General features: G+C 46.6%; 2 protein-coding genes across 12 annotated transcripts in view; one reads left to right on the forward strand and one right to left on the reverse strand.

Moving 5' to 3' along the window:
* LOC101168670 (C-myc promoter-binding protein) overlaps positions 1–15,647 on the forward strand; it is a 98,692-nt gene extending 83,045 nt beyond the window's left edge. For all 4 annotated transcript variants that reach the window (XM_020699693.2, XM_011492503.3, XM_011492504.3 and 1 more), the window contains 6 exons: positions 2,364–2,523; positions 3,094–3,348; positions 6,584–6,701; positions 9,493–9,655; positions 12,842–12,906; positions 13,079–15,647. In XM_020699693.2, the coding sequence (XP_020555352.1) occupies positions 2,364–2,523; positions 3,094–3,348; positions 6,584–6,701; positions 9,493–9,655; positions 12,842–12,906; positions 13,079–13,215 (898 nt within the window). In that variant the 3' untranslated portion in view covers positions 13,216–15,647. The remainder of the gene's footprint in view (positions 1–2,363; positions 2,524–3,093; positions 3,349–6,583; positions 6,702–9,492; positions 9,656–12,841; positions 12,907–13,078) is intronic.
* A 3,034-nt stretch (positions 15,648–18,681) lies between these two features.
* Positions 18,682–24,204, reverse strand: part of LOC101160040 (sodium/potassium/calcium exchanger 1-like) — a 29,629-nt gene continuing 24,106 nt past the window's right edge. For all 8 annotated transcript variants that reach the window (XM_023951511.1, XM_023951484.1, XM_023951481.1 and 5 more), the window contains 3 exons: positions 22,104–22,193; positions 19,795–19,961; positions 18,682–19,078 (listed from right to left, as the gene is read on the reverse strand). In XM_023951511.1, coding sequence (XP_023807279.1) covers positions 18,829–19,078; positions 19,795–19,961; positions 22,104–22,193 — 507 coding nt within the window. In that variant the 3' untranslated portion in view covers positions 18,682–18,828. The remainder of the gene's footprint in view (positions 19,079–19,794; positions 19,962–22,103; positions 22,194–24,204) is intronic.

A 24,204-nucleotide genomic window follows, 5' to 3' on the forward strand; every position in this document is an offset into this window, starting at 1 on the left:
GGATAGATGGGTGGGTAGATGGGTGGGTGGGTGGGTAGATTTTTGGATGGATGGATGGATTCTCTCAGGTACTCTGATCATTTGAGAAGTTTTTCTTTTTAATCGGACCAAAATTAAGCAACCCCCACCCCTTTCCGCTGGGCTGCGGTCAAATGCCAAGGGGTTGACCGGTCTGCAGCCACATAAAGGCTGGGGAACACTGATGTAAAGTAAAAAATCTGTTGGTAAAAGCGAAATGCCACTTTTGCAGCTCACCAGGGCTAATGCTGTTAAAGATTTGGAAAAGTGAAAACCAACGTTTTTCCCTAGTAGCTTCCCAATGATGCTTGAGGAGTTTTGAGGCAACAGACTGAGAACCCTAGGAGTTTACATTTGTAGAAAGAACTGTTGTTTTTTAAAACCAAAAATGGCATCCTCTTCCTAAGGTCAAAGGTCAACAAAACTGTGGTGGTGGTGGAAGACTTCTGCTGGTGCCATGTGTGTGAAAAGGTGTGAATGTTGCTCAAACAGAAGTTCTCTTTTCTTGTGTTGTGGGAAAATGGCCACATTTCTCACTAGCACAGCTGTAGGTCGCCATCCTATAATAATTCCAAACCATCTAAATGGATTTCACATGTTTAGCTTTCATTTTTAGATTTTGAAATACTTTTTTTTAACCAATTCAATTTTTTTTACAGTTTCCCCAACTGCTATGTCATTGTTTTTTTGTTGTTGTTATTGGGGGGGGGGGGGGGGGGGTCGTTTACTTTGCCTGAAATTCATTCTCACTGCATACTGGGGTGGGGGGGTAAACTTTGGTGAGTTTTAGGTGATAGAAACTCAGCCGGAAAGACAGGAAGTGTGAAACTGAGCAGTGATTACCGTCACCTTCAGCCAACGAACAGGGCAGAGTTGACCCAAGCTAACCTGAAGAAGAACGAAGACCCGTTTGTGTAGTGGGATTGTTCCCGTTGGCCCCCCCCATGCAGCCTCAGCTTGACTGAACAATGCTTTAGAAGCGGGAACTGCAATCACGCGCTCTTCATCTGCATTGTAAAGGAGCGCTGTGATGATCTGCAGCACCTGGTGCTAACAAAGACCGTGAGGGCGCCAGGTTCTGACAGAATCCAGCTTTTATCGGGTATGTCCACGCGTCAGGGAAGGGATCAGCCACCTGGAGCCGAAAGACAAAAGCGGCCTCGGCTGAGCTCAAGTCCCTGTCCTCAGTTGGACACATCAAAGCAGCCTCATTCAGCAGCAGTGTGTCCCCGTCTGCAAGGAAGGGGGGGTTAGACAGAGAAACTCCCGATTCTCCCTCTGGACTGCAGCTTTGAGTCAAAGTTTCACTCCCACCGCACACGCAAAGGCTCACCAACATTTACAAGCAGTGAACTTTAGGGGAAAGAAGACGACCCCCCCCCCACACACACACACACACACACACACAGCCAGGGGTGGAATTACCATCAGGCAAAGGTAGGCGATCGCCTCTCTGGGGGCCCTGAGCTTGATAAAAGTGTCTAAAATACATTATATGTCCATCACTGTTTAACTCTGTCATGAAATTATTATGGGATGTCACAGGATCTACGGCTTGGCAGCCATTTTGCGGCAATGGGAAAAATATGGTGTTTTTGTACATTTGACCATCATGCTGCCAGCTCACGTCTACAACCACGACTGAAGTTACGTTGACTTTTGACCCCATGAAGAGGCTGCCATCTTGAAATTTTCCTCCCCCAAAAAATCACCTCTGCATCCATCTTCAAACTTAAACTTCCCCTACGGTACTTCAATGTAACTAACTCCTAACCCCTCCAGCTTCTTTAGGACGATATCTGGGAAATATGTTGGTTTTACAGTGTGCAGATTTTGAACGGCTCTCAGATGGCGAGCTGGCAAAAGCAGCGTTCCTCTTTTGCTCACACATTTATTACATGAATATTGTGAAAGTTTAATACATTAATCATTGGATCAACCTGAACAAAACAGTATGACAAACAATCTGATATTAATCAATATATTAGGAATGTGGGTGTGGTTAACAGAAAACATCTGTTGCCATGGAAATCTAAAAACTTGGCTTTTAAAGATTCTTCTAAAAATGACATAGACCTGTTTGTCTCCTCCATAGCAACCACACATAATATGGTTGCTATGGAGAAAAACAAACAGAAAAGCCGCCATTTTGAAAAAAGTAATTACAGATGAATTTGTCGCATGCAGCTCCAATCAAAGCGGAGGATGAGGCCAAGTAGATTTTATCAAATCCTCTAAATCTAATAGTGAGATTCAACGACAGAAATGTGTTGAAGGAGTTGCATTTCTGTTTCTGCATGTTTTGGGCAGAACCTTTCGGCCAAAGTCCATCTGTCTTTTTCCAGAGCTCCGGGTATCAGCATCCCCACTGAGCGACACCAGGGGGCGCTGTCCTCCTCCATGACCCGAAGCGTCACCATCTTCGGTCCTTTAGAGGAAACATCCAGTTTCAGCCCCCGACTGCAGACATCCGGCAGCCTGCCCACCCGCCTGAACGAACCAGTGGTACGTTCCGGAGGGCTCCGGACCTCCGGCCTCTTCTCCAAACGCTCAGGTTCAAGTGAAGCAAACCTCTGAAAACACTGGAGTGGCTCTCAGTTCCAGACGGGAGGGGAAAAGAGCGCTGCACATCCTCACGATCTCAGAAGTTCATTATCTGATGCTGGGAATTTTTTGCTGTGGCGCTGAAGAAGGCGGTGAGCCTCAGGCAGAACCGGAGGTCCGTCTGCTCCTGCGTGTCATGCAGACAGATCCAGCAGGAAACCTAAGAGGAGCTCATGGATGCTCTGACCTTTAACCTGTCACTGTGACTGCATTGATGCTCTGGCTCCATCCATCAACGCACAGCTCCTCCCTGAACGGGACCCCAGGCCAATCATAGGGTGGGGAACCGCACGCTCAGTCCACATTTTGGTACTGGAGGGTGTCCAAAGGAGGACTGCAAAAAAAGATTGAAAAAGATTCATTTGAACGAAAACCAAATCAATTGAATGATGTCAGGTTGCAAACGGTACCACAATGACAGTGCTGTGTTTACGTGACACTGAGAGCTGTCGGTCATTTCTGTCCTCCAAGGACCCGCTGAATGTGGAGTGGAGTGTCCACAGCCCCGAGCCGGTGACGGTTCCCTACCTGAGCCCGCTGGTCTTGTGGAAGGAGCTGGAGAGCCTGCTGGAGAACGAAGGAGATCCGGTCATCACCGAGGCCGACATGGTGGACCACCATCCCATCATCTACTGGAACCTCATCTGGTACTTCAGACGGCTGGACCTGCCCAGCAACTTACCGGGTCTCGTCCTCACATCGGAGCACTGCAACAGGGACTCCCAGGTTAGACTCGGAACCGAACCTGTGCTTCCAGGTGGAGAATCTGCATGCATGAAAAAAAAAACCATTCCTTTTAGCGTGAGTTTGTATGCACACTGCATAGTAATCACTTTTGGGCCATTTGATTTTTAGAATCTGCCGATGCTGACTCCTGATGCAATACTTTTATAAAATATCACAAATGTAATAAACCCATCAAGGTTTTCCCAATGTTTTATTTTATTCACCTCCCTTTATCATTGAACACCTAAACAGAGCACTTCTGTAAAGTCGCTTCAACAATCCAGTACAAAAATGGCAACTATTAACTAGAAAAACTAGTTAACTATCAACTGTCACAAGAACAGGCAGAAGGCTGGATCCAAATGCAGCTCAGCCAAAAGTCCACAAATCAATATTCGGGTCAGAGAAGCAGGGCCAATGATGAGCATGGGAGCATCAGAGAGGAAACGCGAGAGGCCAGGATCCAGGAGAGGTCAGGATCCAGGAGAGGTCAGGATCCAGGAGAGGTCAGGATCCAGGAGAGGTCAGGATCCAGGAGAGGCCAGGATCCAGGAGAGGTCAGGATCCAGGAGAGGTCAGGATCCAGGAGAGGCCAGGATCCAGGAGAGGTCAGGATCCAGGAGAGGTCAGGATCCAGGAGAGGCCAGGATCCAGGAGAGGTCAGGATCCAGGAGAGGTCAGGATCCAGGAGAGGTCAGGATCCAGGAGAGGCCAAGATCCAGGAGAGGTCAGGATCCAGGAGAGGCCAGGATCCAGGAGAGGTCAGGATCCAGGAGAGGTCAGGATCCAGGAGAGGCCAAGATCCAGGAGAGGTCAGGATCCAGGAGAGGCCAGGATCCAGGAGAGGTCAGGATCCAGGAGAGGTCAGGATCCAGGAGAGGCCAAGATCCAGGAGAGGTCAGGATCCAGGAGAGGCCAGGATCCAGGAGAGGTCAGGATCCAGGAGAGGTCAGGATCCAGGAGAGGCCAAGATCCAGGAGAGGTCAGGATCCAGGAGAGGCCAGGATCCAGGAGAGGTCAGGATCCAGGAGAGGTCAGGATCCAGGAGAGGCCAAGATCCAGGAGAGGTCAGGATCCAGGAGAGGTCAGGATCCAGGAGAGGCCAAGATCCAGGAGAGGTCAGGATCCAGGAGAGGCCAGGATCCAGGAGAGGTCAGGATCCAGGAGAGGTCAGGATCCAGGAGAGGCCAAGATCCAGGAGAGGTCAGGATCCAGGAGAGGTCAGGATCCAGGAGAGGCCAGGATCCAGGAGAGGTCAGGATACCTAAACTAGTAAAAACAGCTAATAAGTACCGTATTTTCACAACTATATGGCGCACTTAAAAGCCAAACTGTAGCGGGGGCCCCATGAGGCGGTGCGCCTAATGTGTAGTTGTGGGGCGTAGAAGAAGGTGGCAGAGAAAGACATTTGCTCATTTTTTCCCGCAGTTCAGCTCCTTTGTTTTGAACACAAAGACTGTAAGAACATGAGAGTCACTTCTCTTCACAGCTTCCTTTCTTATGGTGTAGAAATCAACACTTCCCATGAGTCTTAGTGGCCATGGGCGGGGCTAAGTCCCAGGTCCCCACAATGTTGTTTACAAAATGGCTGAAGCCCTGTTTAAACTGCAGCTATCAGCTACGTGGATTGATGGATTTTTAGATGCTGTTTTATGACTGAAAAAATAAAAAATAAATCAGAACTAAGTCAGATTTGCTCCTGTTGCATTTATTAAACACACACTGAGTGTTTGTGTGTGTGCTTAAGCCTTCTCTAGCGTGTGTGTAGGAAGGAAAGCAAAGCTACGGCTCCCGCGTGAGGGCAGGGAGGGGGGTCAGGCGCTGAGCGCAAGTGAGTCTGTGATCGCATTCAGTTTGTGTTAGCCAGTTAGGGATAACAGTAAACAAAAAAGGTTTCCTCTAAAATAACAGTGACTGGTTCTTTTATTACCCCACTCTGGAGGCTCTGAGGGTCTGAACGGGGTGTTAACGTACCCGCGCCTTCACACCCGGTGCACATTTTGTATGTGTCAAAGACGGAAAAATCCCCCGAAACTGAGAACGGGGATGATCAAATGGGATTCATAACTCCATTAATATTCCCAAAAAAGAAAAACAATGACTTTCTTCCTAAACTGGTCTGTGAATATGATGATGATTGGGTCATATCCATGTAAACACTCCTTTGTTTTGGTTGTTTCGAGACACTGGTGAATTATTTTTTAACCCTCTTTCTTCGGAGCCGTCTCACTTCCTCCTCTCTGTCGGCAGCACAGACAGACGTTCTCTTTAAAAATAATTAAAAACCAGATATATTTTCTTCTGAAGTGCCTTTGTAGGTCATTGTTTGCTTTAAGACAAACCAATAGTGCCGCTTGCCGTCAGTTTTAAACATTTATCATATCTGTGATGATCCTGCTGACGTCACAGAACTGCTGCAGTTGAAACCAATAAAATGTTGGGATAATAACCAGCCTTCTATTAGAGTATTTATGTTTAATTATATGCTTGAAATATACAGTGCTGATCATAATGTTAACAGAAATAATCGATTCAGAGCGAGTCTGAAACTACGTGATCAAGCCCGATTTCCGTTCCTGTGATCAGATCCAGTCATCCCGGCACTCACACGCCTGAACGTCGCCGGCTCGGATGACCCCCAGCTGCCCGACATTTGGAAGATTTTGGGGGCGGAGACAGCAGATCTGTTTGTTTCCAGCCTGTAGTCTGAGTCTACATACGGCCTCCCAGCTAGTTCTAGCAGGAAGTGGTCGAGGGGCTCTGGGTGTTTGTACTTTAGCAGTAAAAAGCCTCTTATTTCCACAGATGATGGTGTTGATGGTATTGATGCCTCCACTCAAATACTCGCCATGACTAAATTGGTGGTTCTGCTGTTGAGAAATTCGTAGTCCTCTGTAGTTTTTTCCTTTTTGTGGTTCGCTGCCACATACTTGCCTGAAGGGTAAATGACCAACCGGTCATACCAACGGCTACCAACGGTAGCGCCGCCTGTTGCAACAGTTATAAGAACCAATCGGAGTATCTGTCACAGTCTCCGCCCCCAAAGTCTCCAAAGGCCGGCAGTTGAATAAGCAGAGCTGTGCAGTGTGCGCCCTTAGGAGCCACAGAAACACCACCAGTGTTCTGAAGCATAACTGCTGTAAATGTATGAGCACACACAGGTCACAGTGGAAGGCACTGTTGGTACATCTGAAGTTGTTGGCTCCTTAATGTTTGAGTGTTTTCTTTTTGTCAGATTCCTCATCACTGGATGTCAGAGGACAGCAAACATGTGTTGATCCAGATACTGTGGGACAACCTGAAGCTGCATCAGGACCCTGTCCGGCCTCTCTACATCCTCTGGAACACCTACAGTGAGTCCCAAACACAATCCTGACCAACTGGGTTGGTCCAACTTCAGTCAAACTAAGGGAGTCAACAGATAACATTTCATGGAAACCATAAGCCTGTTAACTCTGGAGCTTAACGTTCTTGAGTTAACGTAAGTCTTAAACTGTTTATGCAGTTTCTGTGAACTATTTCAGAAGGTTCTGCTCTGTAGATTTGTAGGTTCTTTAACCTGGCGATTTGCGATCGGGAGTGGCAGGTTAGGCACTGCATCACCTGTAATCATCCTCACCTGCCATCATGAGACATATACTAGTGATAAAGTAAATATGGACTATAAATAGAATTTCTATATAGAATTTAATCATTTCTCATATCAAAATCTCAGTATTTTGCAAATTTCCTACATTAATTTCCTAATTACAGCGTAGGCTGTGGGGTGAAGCAGCACCGAACTCCACCCCACAGCAGATGTCATTCATGTCATTCAAACTGGGTTGAGCGCACCATTACCTTACTCAGCGAATGCTAATAACGTCGTGCTTTATTAAGATGTGTTGTCGATTTTTCATTTAATAGGTAATGTATTTCGCTTTTGTTTATTGTTTATTTAGTGTTCAGATCTGATATTAACCCTTGTGCTATCCCATGGGGTCCATATGACCCCCCCCCTTCCATTGAGGTGTCCTTCCTACCATGACAAAGGTGGATAAAGGTGGAAAGATTTCATGTAATCCATGGACACCAGTGAAGATCACAAATCATTGAAGAAAAAAGGTTCAGAGCTCTGTCTAGTGGGTCTAGATGACCCAACTCCCAACGTTAAAGTGCCTAGGATAGAACAAGGGTTAAGATGCACTGAAGACATGGTGGATTTTAAGGAAGTACTTTTTTTTTTTTTTTATCTTTTCTGGCCCGCGATCTACACTCATGTCTTTGAAGATCGACGTAATGAGCACCCTTGATATAATGTATACATGCATAATATATATAATGATGTCAAAACGGGTTGTGGCTCCAGGTGCTTTCTTTTCATTAGGGGCGGTCCCAAATGGCTCTTTGGGTAAAAAAGGTTGCCGACCCCTGATTTAGCCGATTCTTCTGAAACTTTCATAAATCTTTTTTTTTTTATCCTCAGGCAACATAAACATATAATAGTTGCCATGGAGACAGAAACCAACAGAAAAACCGCCATTCAGAAAAAATGTTTTTTTACATAAATCTGTCACATGCAGTTCTTACTAGGCTGGGTCAAATGTGGGCAGCTGCGAGGGCGGCGGCAGAGGGGCTTGGTGAGGGCGGCGGGCAGAGGGGCGCGGTGAGGGGGGTGGGTGGAGGGGCTTGGTGAGGGCGGCGGGCAGAGGGGCGCGGTGAGGGCGATGGGTAGCGCCTGTGGGCCACATAATGCTGCTCGCGGCAAACGCAGAAATAGCAGATGTTTTATCTTGACTCCAAAAGTTTCTCAAAGTTGTTTTTTCTATGAAAACATTAAGACCTAAGCTGAAGTTTAAGGACTTCAAACTTCAAAGTTTAAAAAGACGTTTTGAAAAGTAAAGATAAGGACTTGAAGCCAAAGCCACAGATGTTTTGGTTCAGAAGAGCCACATGGGCTTTATTTACCAGTCGTCTGGGCCTCAGCAGTCACAACCTCACTGCACACTATTGCTGATGAAAACATTGTTTTATGTTTGTGGTTTTTCTACTCAGCCTCTACTTTCCCACCCAGACGTTTCTTAAAGCTGATCGTGTCACAGACCTGAAAATGGTTTAACCTGTTAGATCTGACAGAAGTCAAGCCTTTAGAACCATTCTTATTTTCCCACGCCAACCTTCCAGAGACCACAGCCTCACCTCTGAAATGAGCTGCTGGAGTGGATGAAAGTGTCACGGTTCACAATGTAGGTTCTTATGGAGCCCTCCAGGGGCCACTGGTTAAAAAAATCCAAAGTCTGATAACTGTGCACATTGCATGTGCCTGTTTCTGAGCAGAGCAGCCGGACTGGTAGCTCCGTGTTTGCGGGGAGGGTGCTGTGTTACAGAGGAGGCTTCGGGCCGCAGTCCGTCCGGCTGTTCTCAGGAGAACCGGGTCTTTCGGGAGATTTGGATTTCCAAGCAGAGGAGCAGCTTTGGGATGGGCGGAGGCGGCTTTTGAAGAAACAGTCCTGAGAAACCGTTCAAACTATCATGAGATTTTTTGTTTCCAGTGGGCTCCAGACAAAATAAAGGCTGCTGTTATTCCAGTGTAAATTCTTTCACGGCTAAATGTTGTTAGCACGTATTAACCTAATCCTAACCCTTCTTCCGGGTCAGTTCAGCCAAGAATGAAGCACTGGCCGCACGGATTTAAAAAACTATAAGCGAACATGCACTAAATAACAATAATAAAAGCCTGTTTAGAAGATCATCTCTCTATGTTGGGGCTTTGTTTACAACGGGTCCTGCAACTTCTTCTTCTATGGCGTGACGGCTAATGATGACGTTTTAGCCATCCGCGTGCACGGTTGATCCGCCTTTTGCTTTTTTAACCACTGACCCCTGGAGGGCTCAGTAGGTTCTGCTATCAGGAACACTTTGGTTTATCTGCTTGTAATTCATTTGGTTCATTCATTTTATGGTTAGGGTTATTATTTGTCTGATGGCTGCAACCATGAATGAGCATTTCTGCTGAACGGGTTTTTACTGAGCTGGGTTGTGACGGGATCTCCTGCTGGTGGTAGAACCTCCTACAGACGGAGAGCTTCACTGCAGATCCTGAGCACTAGAACCGTTGCTGCCGCGGTGCTTGTTGCACAGCTGTTGTGTGTTCCTGTGTGGCAGATGTGGGCTACTCGGTGACACGGCCGGTCCCAGAGGAGGAGAAGGCCTTCAGCGAGGAGGTGCTGCAGAGCGTGGTGAGGAGCATCCAGAGGAACGACGTCAGCCGGCCGATGGCTCAGCTGCTGCAGCTGCACAGCCAGACCCTCGGGGTCAGAAGGCAAAGGTCAGCAGAGGTCCAACCTGGAAGGTGGACGCCTTTTTATTTCTAAATGTTAAGAAAAGTCATGCTGTTCCCTCAAACTGTAGCATATACAGAATGTCCTTGTTTCACAACTATCTCCCAGGTGTTTTAAACAGAGCAGAGAGTTCTAAAGTCCTGTTTTATTGTGGAAGCTTACATTTTTGTACTTTGCATGTAGAAACAGAAAACACCAGGGTCAAACATCAGAGTCAATGGTGGATCAACATGTTTCCTTTTCTCTGGATAACAGCCCGCCGTTGTTTGTTCTAGTTGTTTGTTAGTAATTATGGGATGGCCACCTGGCGCACAGCAGGGTTTAACAAGCCCTGCGACAGACTGGCGACCTGTCCAGGACGTCCCATGCATTCGCCACGAGGCTCCGGGACAAAGTGGGTTCAGAAGATGAATGGGTTATTAACAAGTCTCTGACTCGTCTCCTGAGGACACGTCTCCTAGTCCATTCTGCTTTGGCAAATCTCTCCTCCAAATTTGATTCTCCTCTGCCAGAGACCTCGGTCACATTATTCATGGGATTCAGGTTTGTGTAGGCCAGTGTTTTTCAACCAGTGTGCCGTGGGAGATTGCCCTCATTAACTGATTTAACAACATTTCCCATCTCCAGGATTTCAGCTCTCTGTTCATCCAAACAGGCCCTGATAAAACACTGAGGAGTTAGGAATATAAAAGATCGTAAAATACTTTTTCTTTGCGTTTTTTTTAATTTTATTAAAGACATTTTGATAAGAATGACGTTACCACGATTCAGCTGCAGCTCCGGCTGTATTTGGGAAAAGTCCTGTCCCTTTAACTATCTCCACCAATCATTCTTGGGGGGCTTAATCACATGTCATCAGTCTGAACAATCAGAAGTGGTTAATGTCTTCACTTCCTTGTCCCGATTTAGCTCGTAAAGTCGCTCAGTTCTAACAGAAATACCAGCTAAAGCTCGTCTTTAGCGCTGTAGCTTTCCACAGAATCCGGTATCAAACCGTGGAACAAGTGAACAAAACAATGAAGCTCCGAAAACCGATCTCCGGCCGTTTTATGCACTACATCTCCCATGATGCATTGGGTTGTGAGAGTGACAGCGCACAAGGAGATCTGTCTTTAAACGTCTTGAAACCAACGAACACACTTCAAACTGTTTTTAAATCTTCTAACTTAACTTTTATTGCATCTTTTAGAAAAAAACAGCTGCAGTTTCCAGCTTTTTCTGCAACAATTATCTCAAAAATGCATGTGAGACTGTGGAGGGAGGGGCTGTAGATCAATACAGAGTTTCTCCTTTTTTTTTAATTTTTGGATGCTGGTGTGCCGCGGGATTTTTTTTAAGGTTAAAGTGTGCCGTGGCTCAGAAAAGGTTGAAAAACACTGGTGTAGGCTGACCCTCACCTTGGTCTTCTAGAGGTACGTCTTCACCAGAAGCGCCAAACGTTTTGGGACATCGTACAGGAAGACAAAGCGACGACCCAGACCCAGTTCCAGACGCACTGAGGCAACCCCACAGCATAATACTTCCACCACCATATTTCACTGTGGGGAGGGCGTTCTGTCTCTTCTTTCTCCAAACACGAGCAACATCTCAATGGCCAAAGAGCTGACCAAAGGACATGCGACCAGTCTGCACCATCCTTCTCCAGGTTGTCCCAACAGACAGTTTTTCTGGGTCAGCAACCTCACAGTCCGTTCCTGTCCAGCGCTCTAGTGTCCGTCTTCTTTGACACTACGATTCCTGACTAGTCCAAGTCGCACACTGGAGTCTCGTGGTTGTTCTGGGGTCTTCACATACATCTCTCACTAGTTTTCTCTCCAGAGCCTGAAAGAATTGGCTTTTTCTGTGGATTATCACTTTTTAAATCCACACCCCGCAGCCAATCAGAATCCAGTATTCACCTGCAACACGGTATAAACATACATGTATGAGAACTTCAATACCAGTTTGACGATATAGAAAAATATCAACCACATCTTTTCTGTCTGTTCTTTTTGGAGAACATAAATTACTGCTGGCCTTCTGTCTGACACAAAAACGTGACGGCTGTTTGCGGTGGGGGGCGAGACTCCTCTGTGGTGACTCCTTAGCACCGCCTGCATGGGTTCATCTAGAGAAGTGAGTGCCGGGGCAGATGATGACGAACTCCGGATGTTCTGATGTCTGCTTGGTGTCTGACATCACTCCTAAAATGGCTTTACTTCTGGCTCTGACCAAAGAAGTCTATTCAGTCGCCATTTTGTCACAACACGGATGCTGCCATGTTGGAGCCAGACAACATCAGTGAGCAGTCTGAGTCAACGTTTCTATAGCAACCACCCCCGCCAGTCAAGAGTGAGCTTGTTGGAAGGCTACCACTTAAAAGCGGGCTGCACAAAATCTGTCAATCAAATGTTTGAACATTGGATCTGGGGCCAGCAGTCTCCACCTACTTTTGTTGAGGTATCCGATTGGTCAGTTTATGACTTGAATTATAGAAAAAAAATGAGGATTATCAGGAACTTGTTTTTAAAAGCTCCTGTAGAATTCTATGGGATTCCGGCTTCTTGGAGCCACTTCCTGTTTGGAACGCCAGGTGGGCGTGGTCACTCGGTCCAGTTCTCCACCTGCTGCTGCTGAGACTAAAACATGCATAGCTTTACAGTGAACGACGCCCCGACCTCGCAGCACCATGAAGTGCCCCCCCAGTCCGCTCCGACTGTTCCCCGCTGCCCCGGGCGTGGAGTGGCCCACGTACAACGGGCGCAAGCGGTCTGCAGCAATGTCTGCTACACGCCAAACCATTTTAAAACACGGACACAAGGAGGCTAACAGATTGTGTTCATCTTTGTCTGTGTGTAGATCTGAATAAAAACCCACCATTTATCAAACATTTCCTAAATAATGAGGTATTTGGAACATAAATACTATGACCTGGTCCTAGTTTTTCTGATGATCCGTTTTTTTTCTTTTCATTATCGGACCAAAGTTAAGTGTTTTATGGTCGTGTTACTGTGTCCGTCTTCATGTTTACAGACCGATACTTTTTCTGTATCTTGGATGGTTACAGGCCATCGTGGCGTCTCTAGCAATACAACTCATTGGCATTGAATCACGTTCAGTGTGAGCGCAGCTTGAGGATGAGCAGGTCACTGAAGCTCATGTCTGGCTCTCTTCCTCCTCCTCTTCCTCCACAGGAGTTTGTACAGAGACATCCTCTTCCTCTCTCTGGTGGCTCTGGGAAAAGACAACATTGATATTGGTGAGACCCATTCAGTTTTATTATGTTTGCTGAAATGTTTCTGTAAAGGCGTTCAACACTTTCATTTCTATTCCAAACTCTCTTGGAGACATTTTTCCACAGAAGGTTCCTGCTGGCCAGCCGGCTGGACTCCTTTACTGTGACGCTGAGCCTCCTTCCTCTTCCTCCTCAGACGCCTTCGATCGGGAGTACAAGTTGGCGTTTGATCGTCTGGCGCCGAACCTGGTGAAGCTGACACACAACTGTGACCGTCCCCCGAGCACAGGCGTCATGGAGGTTCGGAGGACGTTCGGGGAGCCGTACCTGTGAGGCGTCACGCAGCGGGCGCCAGAACAGCAGCTCAGGAGGGGGGAACGTTTGGGGTGACCTTCAGGGATGAAGGTCAAGCCTTTCCTAACCTGATGGCAGACACATGAAGAACCCTCTTCCTCCACAGGTTCTGTGGGGATCCTGTGGTGATGGCAGACACCATGAAAGAAGTCCTCTGGGATCAAAACTCATAGCAGCAATATGTGAATTTCTGTTGCCAGCTTGATTTCATTTGCACAGTGCTTTTCTGGTTTGTGTCTGCTGACTCAGCATAACGTGAAAAAGTGGATGGCTTCAAATCGAAGCCGTCTGAGCTTCAGGAGATGCAGCCTCCAGCAGGAGATGACCTTTAGTGACCTTTAGTCTGTTCAGCCAAGGTCAACGTGGGAGCAGAATGGATCCACAACTTCTCCTGAAGGGACGTCCTCTGCAGCACAGCTACGGTCTAGATACCATCAGACCCTAACCGAAAAACACGACAGCTCCTGTGAAGTCCAGTGTAGCACAAACGGACCTTCTGGAGACGTTTTGACCTTAAGTCTAACCACAGAGGGGAACCACGGGCGACTGTTTCACTTTCAATACCTCCCACCAAACACTTCAGATGAAACCTCAGAGTAGGAGCTGGATTTGAACCCCTGATCTAATCCTCATGGGGCAGCTGCTCAACCCAGTCTGAAGGAGGGTAGATGAGGACTGCCCCCCTCACAGAACCAGCCCCCGTGTGGTGAACTGATGGACCAATCCGGCTCCAGCTTTTTTCCATTTGTCGGGCCTTAAAAGGGAAGACTGTTTACATTATTATTTTATCTTTTAAGAAAGGTTTATTTAAAGTTAACAGAAATGTCTATGCAATAGTTTGGACAAAATCTACAGTCTAAAACTGTCAGTGATGATGTCATTCAGACAAAAGTCAGACTGCATTCATGCTGGATCCTGTGTGACGCCAGCAGCGGTTCTGGGTGGAAATGGACCCGTGGGGCTCAGCAGGCAGTGGAAGCACTTTGACTAGGATGTTTCACAGTCAGCACGGCGTCCGCTCTGCTGTTCAGGGGTTGTGATGGATGTATGGAAGCAGAGGTGCAGACCAGCAAACTGCACTGATCTACCAACAGAGACAGAAGAAGCACAGAGGGCCGCGCTGAGGCAGGTTTGCCCTGAACGGCTGGAAACAGTCCGGCTGAGGACTCAGCGTGATGTCACTGATACTCAGTTCATGTCAAATCCCAGCCCTTTAGTCCTTTTAGAGGACAGGAGAAGAACCCAACCGTCTCATCGGCACAGTGGAGCCAGAGTGGAGCCGGCCTTCTGCCTCCGTTTGGTAGACAGTAGATGTTTGTCTGAAGCTGCTGAAAGCATCTCCACCTCTGGAATTCAACAAGAACGTCGAGGAGCCTCAGCAACGTGTCCCACATCTCATCTAGGAATGTGCTGCTTTAGACCTTTAGGACATTGACCTGAAACTAATTCTGCTTTATGTCTCTTGTGTTCTGTCTGAAGTTCCATACTTTATGTCAAATTCAGACTTTAATCCTCTCAGATTCAGTGTTTGTCATCACAACCAGCTTTGAGTTCCTTCCATGTTTCAAACGGTGGATGAGGGGGTCACCAGGTACCTGACCTGTGTGGAGCTGAGGCGGGGCTGAACCACTTCCCTTTTCTCAGTAGAAGGTACTTTTCTGCATCTTCAGCCTGGATCGTTTTAGTTCAGGCTCTGAATGAGTTCTGGAGCATCCCTCAAACGGGACAGAACTGGACCGCTCAGAAACGCTGACACTCAGTACCAGTCAAGTGTTGGACACACCGTCTCAGTCCCGTAGGACAGCAGGTGTTCCACCAACCAAAAGGCGGCCCTGTTTGGAAGAAGACCCTGGGCTGAAGTCCTAGAAGGTCCGAGGAGTCTCAGCCAAGGCTGCGACTTTCACCAAAACTGGAAACGTTAGCAGATTGCACTAAAAGAGTCCAGGACCTGGATGAGGATGAGGATGAGGAACTCTGTGGAAGGTTCACAGGATGGAACCGTTTCAGACACGACCCGTCTAGTCCTGTCCTGTTTTAAACCAAGACTGTGAATAAAGTTATTTCAAATTCTCACAGTTGTTTGTTTTGTAGGGACACTGAGGAAAGCCTCCTGACACGAAGCTGGAAGATGGAGAACAGAGGTCTGGTGCTGCAGAGCGATGAAAGTCTGAGATCAGACAGCTTTGAAAAGTCTGGAGTTACTCTGGCAAATAAAATTCATAGGAACAGAAAACAGGGAGGGGCTGAGCAGGAAAATAAAAACAAAGTGGAAAATTACTTTTGAAATACTGTATCCAGTTCAGCAGGTGGGAGCTGAAGGCCTTTTGGGGTGAACAGATCTGTTACTATGGGGGGTGTTGTTGCCTCAGACACAGGAGGCGCATTTTTGAATAAACAACTTCCGTATTTGAGGCTAAACTTTGTGTAGATTTCTTTTTGGTCCAGATGGAGGACGGAGGGAGAGCGGGATATTAGAGTGGGGGGGATAAGGGCAGAAGAAAAAGAAACTGGGGGTAAAGAAGTTGGAAAAAGATGAAAGAAACAGGAGAGGCCAGAATTACCAACAGGGTCTGGAGATTTCTCATCATTGCAGTCAAGGGGGGGTCTGTCTACAGACACACACCCATGTTCATATCAACACGTATACACGTCTGTCTGGGATCCTCTGTGGAATGAAGAGAATAAAGCAAAATTAGGCTGAGCCCCCAGTCACACCCACATTGGAAGGCAAAAAGGCAGCCAGACCCCCCCCCCCCCCCCCCATGGTAAAGCAGACCATGTGGCTGAAGCACAGGAGTAGAACCAAACACCCGCCAAGTCTAATCAAAATGTGCTTTTAAATTTATTTGACTTTAAATTTGAGAATCCACCTTTTTTTTTTTCTTTAGTATTACACCAAAATAAGAAAAGATGGGCTCCATGGTGATGCAGGGGTTAAAATCCCTCTCAGATCATCTTTTGATCTATTTTTTAAGCCTTCTCAGTGGTCTTTTGATTCTGGTTCTGAACCAAGAAAACATTAAGGGAAATGTAAACATTTTACATTAAATAATTATAAAGACTACAACAGTAACAGTGTCACTAGAACAGGCTGGATTCTATGGAAGCATTTGAGTAGCATAATTAAAAATAAAAGTCAAAACCAGAAATGCTTTTTCATTTTTAAAATGAAACTGCATCAAATGACTCAAAATTAAAATGAAAAATCAGTACTTCAAGATGCTTTTTCATTTTCTACTTAAAATCGCTTTTTCTGTGTCGTAATTAAAATGAAAATGCAAAGAGGGGATTGCATTTTCCTTTTCACATCCACCCTGTGAACATTGTCGCGTAATTCAATTTGGATCAGCATTTGGAGCCGGGGCGGTGACGTCACTGCTTTCTCCGTGTGTCCGGCTGCTAACAGACAGACATGCTAGCAGCACTGTAGCTTTGTGTTAGCGGCAGAGAAGAGGGCTTTGTGATGGTTGTGAACTTCTGATGATTGTACTCAGCTTCTCATGACTCCGTAGCAGCATTTCCTTCTTGTGCCGTCCTCCTTTCTTCCTAAATAGAAGAGAAAGAGAGCCAGGCAAATTGAACGTGGAGCCAATATCTGCAAAGAAGCTGTAGGGAACTATAAATTGAATCAAACCTGTAAGACGACACGAAGCTTAACATCCAAACGCTTCCACTAGCATACCATGATACGAGCTTAAGAACATCCATAAATTCAACGCTTCATCTGAAGTACTACGAACGAGCTTAACGGCCATAAATTCGATGCTTCCATCTACATACTAATAATAGGAGCTTGACACATCGTAATCTCGAGGCTTCCACCTGGCGTAATAAAGTATTCAAACATCCATAATTCAAGAAATTGTTTTCCATTCTGCTGCTAACATATTGGTTGATTTCAGTCTGAAGTCTCTTTGGAGGAGGTCCACCGCCCCATCACTTCCAGTGCAGAGTAGGTACGTGGAATGCAGTCGTCGTTGCAGCTCCAGATCAAGGAGTGCAGGGGCAACGATCTGCAGGGAAGCTGCAGGACGAGCAGAGACTGTGGAACTTGGAGCCAGACAACTTTGTCAAGGTTTATGTCATCCACCAGAAACTGAAGTTCTGACCGGGGAGGAGGGGGTCGCAGGCTCAGGAAGTGATGCATAGATGGAGACAAAAGAGTATTAGTCTTGGCAATGAATACATAAATAACTTAGAACTGATCAGTTTAGAATGCTTAAGATAAAGGGAATAAAAGTGGTTTTAAAGAACAAATCTGAGAAAGTAAAGTTTAAAGAGAAGGTTATATTTGTGAATTCACCAAAGAAAACCATCAGAAGCACAGATTCCAACAGTGAAATATGGAACCTGCTGTAATCTTAACACCAACATAACCTTTTGTCATTTCCGGAGCGACGCACCTTAGGAAGGCCATCGAGGAGCAGGCCAATAGAAGGGCATCCAAGGTCCAAGGAGATTACGTAGATGAGGAAGGTCACCATCTCACGTAGGAATGGACGGCGGCTCGGCTGGATTTGATGTTTATTACTTGATATCAGCGGTTCTTAAATACACATACATTTTACAAGCAAGGTGGGACCGCGGACCATCTGTCCCCTACCCCATCCCTGGTAGGGGGTACCAGGCCCTCTGCAACGGTGACCCTGTCTCTTGGGGTGCTGGCTTCCTGGGCCCGGCGGTCCTCTCTCCACGCGGGCAGAGGGGACCCCTGTCCTCTCTGGGAAGACCGGGGGGCCGGGGTTCACATGACATCTCGAGCGCTGGCCTTCTCCAAATTCCATCTATGGGGGAGGGGGGACGGCTGGGTACTCTCCCTCCTTCTTTCTACATCCCATAATCCACTTTAGAAGAACACAAAGTCCCAGTCCAGCACACGTGCTATCTCTCCTTTGCACAAATATTTTGTGTGATTAAATGAAACATTTCACGTGTCAGTCTGAATGCATAAGTGTGCGTGTGTGAACATCAGTTGTGTTGTGTACATGTTGACATGTTTGTATGTGGGCATTTTTGGAGCCAACAGGTATGTTTGTGGCATTTGGGTGTGTGTGGACAGGCCCCGCCCACTTTTGGATTTATATTACTTATAAAACTGACTAATGATTGTAAACATCCAGCAACTTGTTGCCCTATGCTGCTTCACGGTTCTATCCCCAATCCTCTTTAATCACCCTCCTACATTCCCCCCCCCCCGGGCATCTTTTCTTTTCCGTCCGGTCCAACCAAAGACTGTTGTGGATATGAGTAAGATGAATAAAGTTTAGCCTTAATTACAAAAGGGGTTTATTTAAATATACACCTTGTGTGTCAAATGATTCATAACCCCCATTGTAGCAGTGAAATAAAACCAACACAAGAGGCTTTCAGCTCTCATCTGTCTGCTCAGCTGTTGGACAGGACAAGTTAAAAACAAAAAAGAAAAGGTCAAAAACCCTCTGCAAAGCCTCTTTTAGGGGGGAATTTCCTTTAATAACATGAAACCAATGAGTGAGACCAGCTTTGTGACATTTGACCGAACGCATCTACCTAACAGGGACTACAAAACGGCTGAGCTCCTCTGGGGGGGGCTGAGTCGGTGGGCTCATCAGCTCAGATTGAGATGGGACAGGTGAGGATCCGGTCCTCCAGCAGGACACTCAGAACCAGGAACACAAAGTACAGGACGAACATGGTGAGGCCCAGCATTTTGCTCATCTTCCAGCGACAGGCAGCAATGGAGATGATGACGAAGAGGAGCATGAGGAAGAGGAGCACGATGGCGCAGAAGAGGCCATTTGAGCTGACCACCACGGGGTCGCCGTTGTGCAGTGCGGTGAAGAGGAGCCATGGAATGGGCAGACTGAAATCACAAAGACAGGATTTTTTTGAAATGAGCAGTAAAGGCATCGTTAACTAGAATGTGCAGACAGTTCCAGCTGAAGGCAGAGGAAAGTCGTCTTCCAAAATTCTGTCAAATCCCGCAGAAATGTAAAAATCGGGAGCCAAACCTCTGCGCCTTCAGGAGCACAGACACGATTTTACCTCGGAGTCATTTCATTTAAAGAACTTGTTCAGTACAATAACTTCATAGAAGGTTAGAAAAATGAAACTAGACTACAAAAGTAATTTTAAGAACTATACATTTTTTCTTAATGTTACAAGACGAATTTGTCTGTTTTATTTTTGGTTAAAATCCAAATCTGCTCTGTTTTCACCATTGACTGTATCAGAGAACTGGACTGAGTCTGACCATGGAAAAGGGAACATAGAAGCCACATGTCAGTAAGCAGTGATCGGTCTAAGTTGGTCTGAGTCCGTGTTTCTATGGCAACCGCTCTGGCCAATCAGGACTGAGCTTGTTGGAAGCTTACAAATATTTTATTCTTAAGTATTTAAAAAAGAATTGGCTGAGTATCGGTATCGGCGTCAAGAGGCAGGAAAATATGGGGTATCTGTATCGGTTGTAAAAAGTCATTATCGTGCATCCCTACTAGAATGACTAACAGCTGTCTGCACAGAGACCTTCAGGACCGTGCACATGCTCTGCTCCTATCTCAGAACCACAGACTCACTCACCCTACAGTGATGTCAAAGATGTTGCTGCCCACTGAGCTCGACACGGCCATGTCTCCCAGACCTTTCCGGGCCACGATGACACTGGTGATCAGGTCAGGGATGGAGGTCCCCGCAGCGAGGATGGTCAGGCCCATGATCTCCTCCGAGATCCCAATAGTCTCTCCAACCTGAGGGCAGGAACGGATGGTAAAACCTTCAGGGGGGGTTTGTGGTTACCCCCCCCCATGAGCAACTTTACACCACAAACCATCTGTACATCAAGAACAACTGTAGTGTAAAATCAACCAAATTCCGCGGTTAGAGTTGGAGCTTCATGAGCTGTTGTAGGGCGTCTGGACTTTTGCTTGTTGGGGATTGGGACTTTGGAAAGACCTGTTAGTGATCAATTAGACTAGATGCTGCTTTCACTGCAGACTTGATCACAAAGAAGAAAACCAACATCCCTCTTCCACCATGGATCTGCATCAATTCCTGCAACTGGATTTTAAAGGTCGTATACCATGAAAAATCCCTTTTTATTATTCCTTTAAGTTTTTTATAATGATCATTCCTCAAGAAAAGAAACCCCAACGTGGTTTTCTGATCCATTTATGCCCCTCCCAATACATGAAAACAAGCGGGTTCTCACATTGTGACATCACAAAGTGAGGAACAGCCCCTTCCAGGAACAGTCTCCGCTGACAGCTCCACCCCCAGACTAACACACACGCCCACTTTCTCTGCTCACCTGATCTGGATGTAAATACCCTCAAATTAAAGCAGACAGTCTGCAGTTAACGCACGTCTTGTTCCTTTAATTTCAAATCCGTTAGGGTGGCCGGGTTTGTGGGGATCCTGTCGGCTGCAGTGGTGGTCGGGCGTGCGGTGCTGGGGGGTCGATCGGCCGGAGGGGGTTACTGCGTGGCGACGGGGGGTGGGGAGCAACCAGAAGATTGTGAGTGTGAGTGCATGGGTGGGACAGACCTGGGGACCGGCTCACTGGGATCCTCTAGGGCTCTCCACTCATTGCAGAGTGGGGAGGGCACTAGGGGGGGGTATGGGAGGAGGGGTCGGAGAACATGGTGGGTGAGGAGGGTTGTAGTGGGTAGAGTAGTGAGGGGGGGGTGGAGCTGTGGTTGCGCAGTGATCTCTGGGTTGCTCGGGTCTGATGCGAGGCTGGCTTGCGGAGATGGGGCTCCGGCTGGGTGGGGTCGGCTCATGGGCCCATAGCCCCCATAGCTGCCGCATGCTACAGATAAGTGCACCTGTCCTGTGACCTGGGGGCCCAGACGCCGGGTTTTCCTATGCCTTCCTATGCCCGACCAGCCAGACCAGGAGAGGGGGGAGAGAACCCCAGGCCAGGAGTACCCCAGGCGACGAGACCCACGCAGCCTGGGAGGGCGGGGAGAGGGTGGGCGCCCACCTAGCCAAGCACAGAGGGGGGTTCTCTCCCCCCCTCTCCTGGTCGGCCTGGGGAGGATCTGGTTCCCCTTATGAACACACGGTTCACGTCGGCAGCATGCATGTATCTCCACCCCCACGTGCACGTGCACACTGCCACACTGCTCCCTGTCTGCTTCATCCCTCCTCCTAACCCACAGTGTATTGATGGACAGATGTCTTCCACTCATCTTAGTGGAAGACATCTTTGATGTAATATTTGTCTTTCCAGCAGATCTGGTAGAATTGTTACAGCTTAAAATAATAACTTATTCAAATCATTGCTTGTATCCCCCACTTTCTCACCTCTCTTCCCTTTACTCTCTTCCACCCCCCCCCCTCACATTCTTCCCCTCTCCCTCCCCACACACACTAAATGTGGCTAATAAATAAAAACAATAATAAAAAAGGGTTTTATACAAATCTACACTCTGGTTTTTCAAAATTATATAACCTCTTTTTGTGATAGTAAAACCTGTCCAACACAAAAGGCCTTCAGCTCTAATCTGTTTGCTCAGCTGTTGGACAGAACAAGTTAAAAAAAAAATTTATAATAATAATTTCAAATCCATTCTGGTGGTGTTTAGAGCCAAAAATGTTGGAATTGTGTCGCTGTCCCATTATTTATGGACCTGACTGTAAACGGCTTAATGATATAGACCTTTTAAAACTGTAAATGAATGGATTTGTTGAAGTTTTTGTTTCATTCTTGATGTCCTGAAGATGACCTTTGGATGGCCGGATAATTCCACCAGAGCTGAGAGTCCAGCTGCGGAGCAGAGCTGGAAGAGGACCTGTTTCTCTAAAACTGGATTCTGCATCCTCCTGAACTGAAGCGTTCTGATGCTTCACTCTGACCTTTTCATGATGTGCTGCAAGCATTGACCCACCTGATGAGCCCACCACACCATCATGTAGGAGAAGATGCCAATCCAAAAAATGGAACCGAGGAAGGTGATGGCGAAGAACCTCCTGGACGTCTGAAAAAAAACACACACAAGGTCACACATTCAGGGAGACTGACAGGCCACATGTTGATGGAGTCTGATGTCCTGCATGCAGGTTATGTTCAAAAAGCTGAGAAAACAAAATCTGCACGAAGGACTGCAGTAAAACAAGAGCTGTGTGTCTGTGGACACATCCGTTGGTTCAGCAGATGCCTGTAGCAACCATCACTGATCTGCTGCATCTTCTTCTTCTGTCCGCAGCAGCAGTCCTGGACTGAAGGACCGATTCTTCTTTCTGATTGTGCCTTTGAGCAAAAATGTCCTCCTGGTCACATACCCAGAAACTCCAAAATCCAACCCCCACAAAAAAGACATCAACGCTGGAGAAACCATCAAAAATGACTGAGGCTAAAATCTCTTACATGTGTCGGGCATATCCAAAGGAAGATTTGAAAACATTATGGGATGGCCTCAGGACCTAACGGCTTGGTGGAGATTTTATGGCAAATTTTCACATTTTCACCCAAAAGGGAAAGGCAAACTTTTGTTCTTTATGAAGTTTCACTCACACACAGCACCAGGTTGTCTATACCAGTGTTTTTCAACCCGCGGCACAGATGGTCAGGTGTGCCGTGGAAAATTGCCCTCATTCACTGATCTCAAAACAACTACCATCTCCAGGAAATCAGCTCTTTGTTCATCCAAACAGGTCCTGATAAAACACTGAGTAGTTAGGAATATGAAATATCATAAAATACTTTTTTCTTTGTGTTTATTTGATTCTATTAAAGACATTTTGATAAGAATGACGGTAACGCGATTTAGCTGCAGCTATAACTGTTTTCTGAAAAGTCCCGCAGCTTTTACTGTCTCCACGACTCCACCAATCATTCTTGAAGGCTAAATCACATGTCATCAGTCTGACCAATCAGAAGTGGTTAAAGTCTTCACTTCCTTGTTCTGATTCTGCTGATAAAGTCTCTCAGTTCCAACAGAAATACCAGCTAAAGCTCGTCTTTAGCGGTGTAGCTTTCCACAGAATCCGGTATCAGACCGTGGAACAAGTGAAAAAAACCATGAAGCTCAGAGACGCTAGTCTTTCTGCCGTTTTTTCACAGTTTTCGCACTACATCTCCCATGATGCATTGGCTTAAAAGGGACAGCGCCTCAGCGTACAATGAGTCGTCCTTGTTACACGTCTTGAAAACACAACGAACATACAGTTTGTATGTAACTTAACTTTTATAACATCTTTTAGAAAAAACATCTGCAACTTCCTGCTTTTTCTGCCACAATTATCACAAAAATGCACGTCATATTGCCGGGGGGGGGGGGGGGGGGACTGTAGATCAATACAGACTATAAGTTTCTGCTATTTTTTTTTTTTTGGGATGCTGGTGTGCCGCGGGATTTTTGTCAAGGTTAAAGTGTGCCGTGGCTCAAAAAAGGTTGAAAAACACTGGTCTATACAACCCTAACCAATGTTTTGGTGACCTTTGGGCTCAGGAAGAGGCCGCTATATTAAAAAAACACTTATGGTGCCAGGTACAAATGAAAACTATCTCCTCCTACCGCCTCTTGACTCATTGGCTCAAGCTGAACGAAACAATAAGATGTATGATATCAACATTTTAGGAATGGTTAACAAAAAACCTCAGTTGACAAGGAAAACCAGAAGTTTCCTTTTGCAGATTTTACTAAAAACCACATGAATTTGTTCGTCACCCCCAGATGACACTAACATGAAATGGTTGCTATGGAGATGAAACCTGAAGAACAGCAGATATTATGAAAAAGTGTTTGTTCTGGGCAGCTCTGAGCAGGGTGGCAGAGGGAAAGAACGAGGGGCGTGTCACAGTCGCTTAGCCAGTGAGAGTGGGGCAAAAGTGAGAAGGTCAGGGTGGGTGTAGCCTGCAGGCCACAAAACGCCAATACTATGTTTAATTCCTGATGCCTTTCCTGTAAAAATCAATACTTATACTCAAATTGATAAGATTTCAAATTATTTAGACATTTCCTATGCCCATTGTCACAGACACGCCTG

The sequence above is a fragment of the Oryzias latipes genome, chromosome 3 (assembly GCF_002234675.1).
Source record: "Oryzias latipes chromosome 3, ASM223467v1".
NCBI lineage: Eukaryota > Metazoa > Chordata > Actinopteri > Beloniformes > Adrianichthyidae > Oryzias > Oryzias latipes.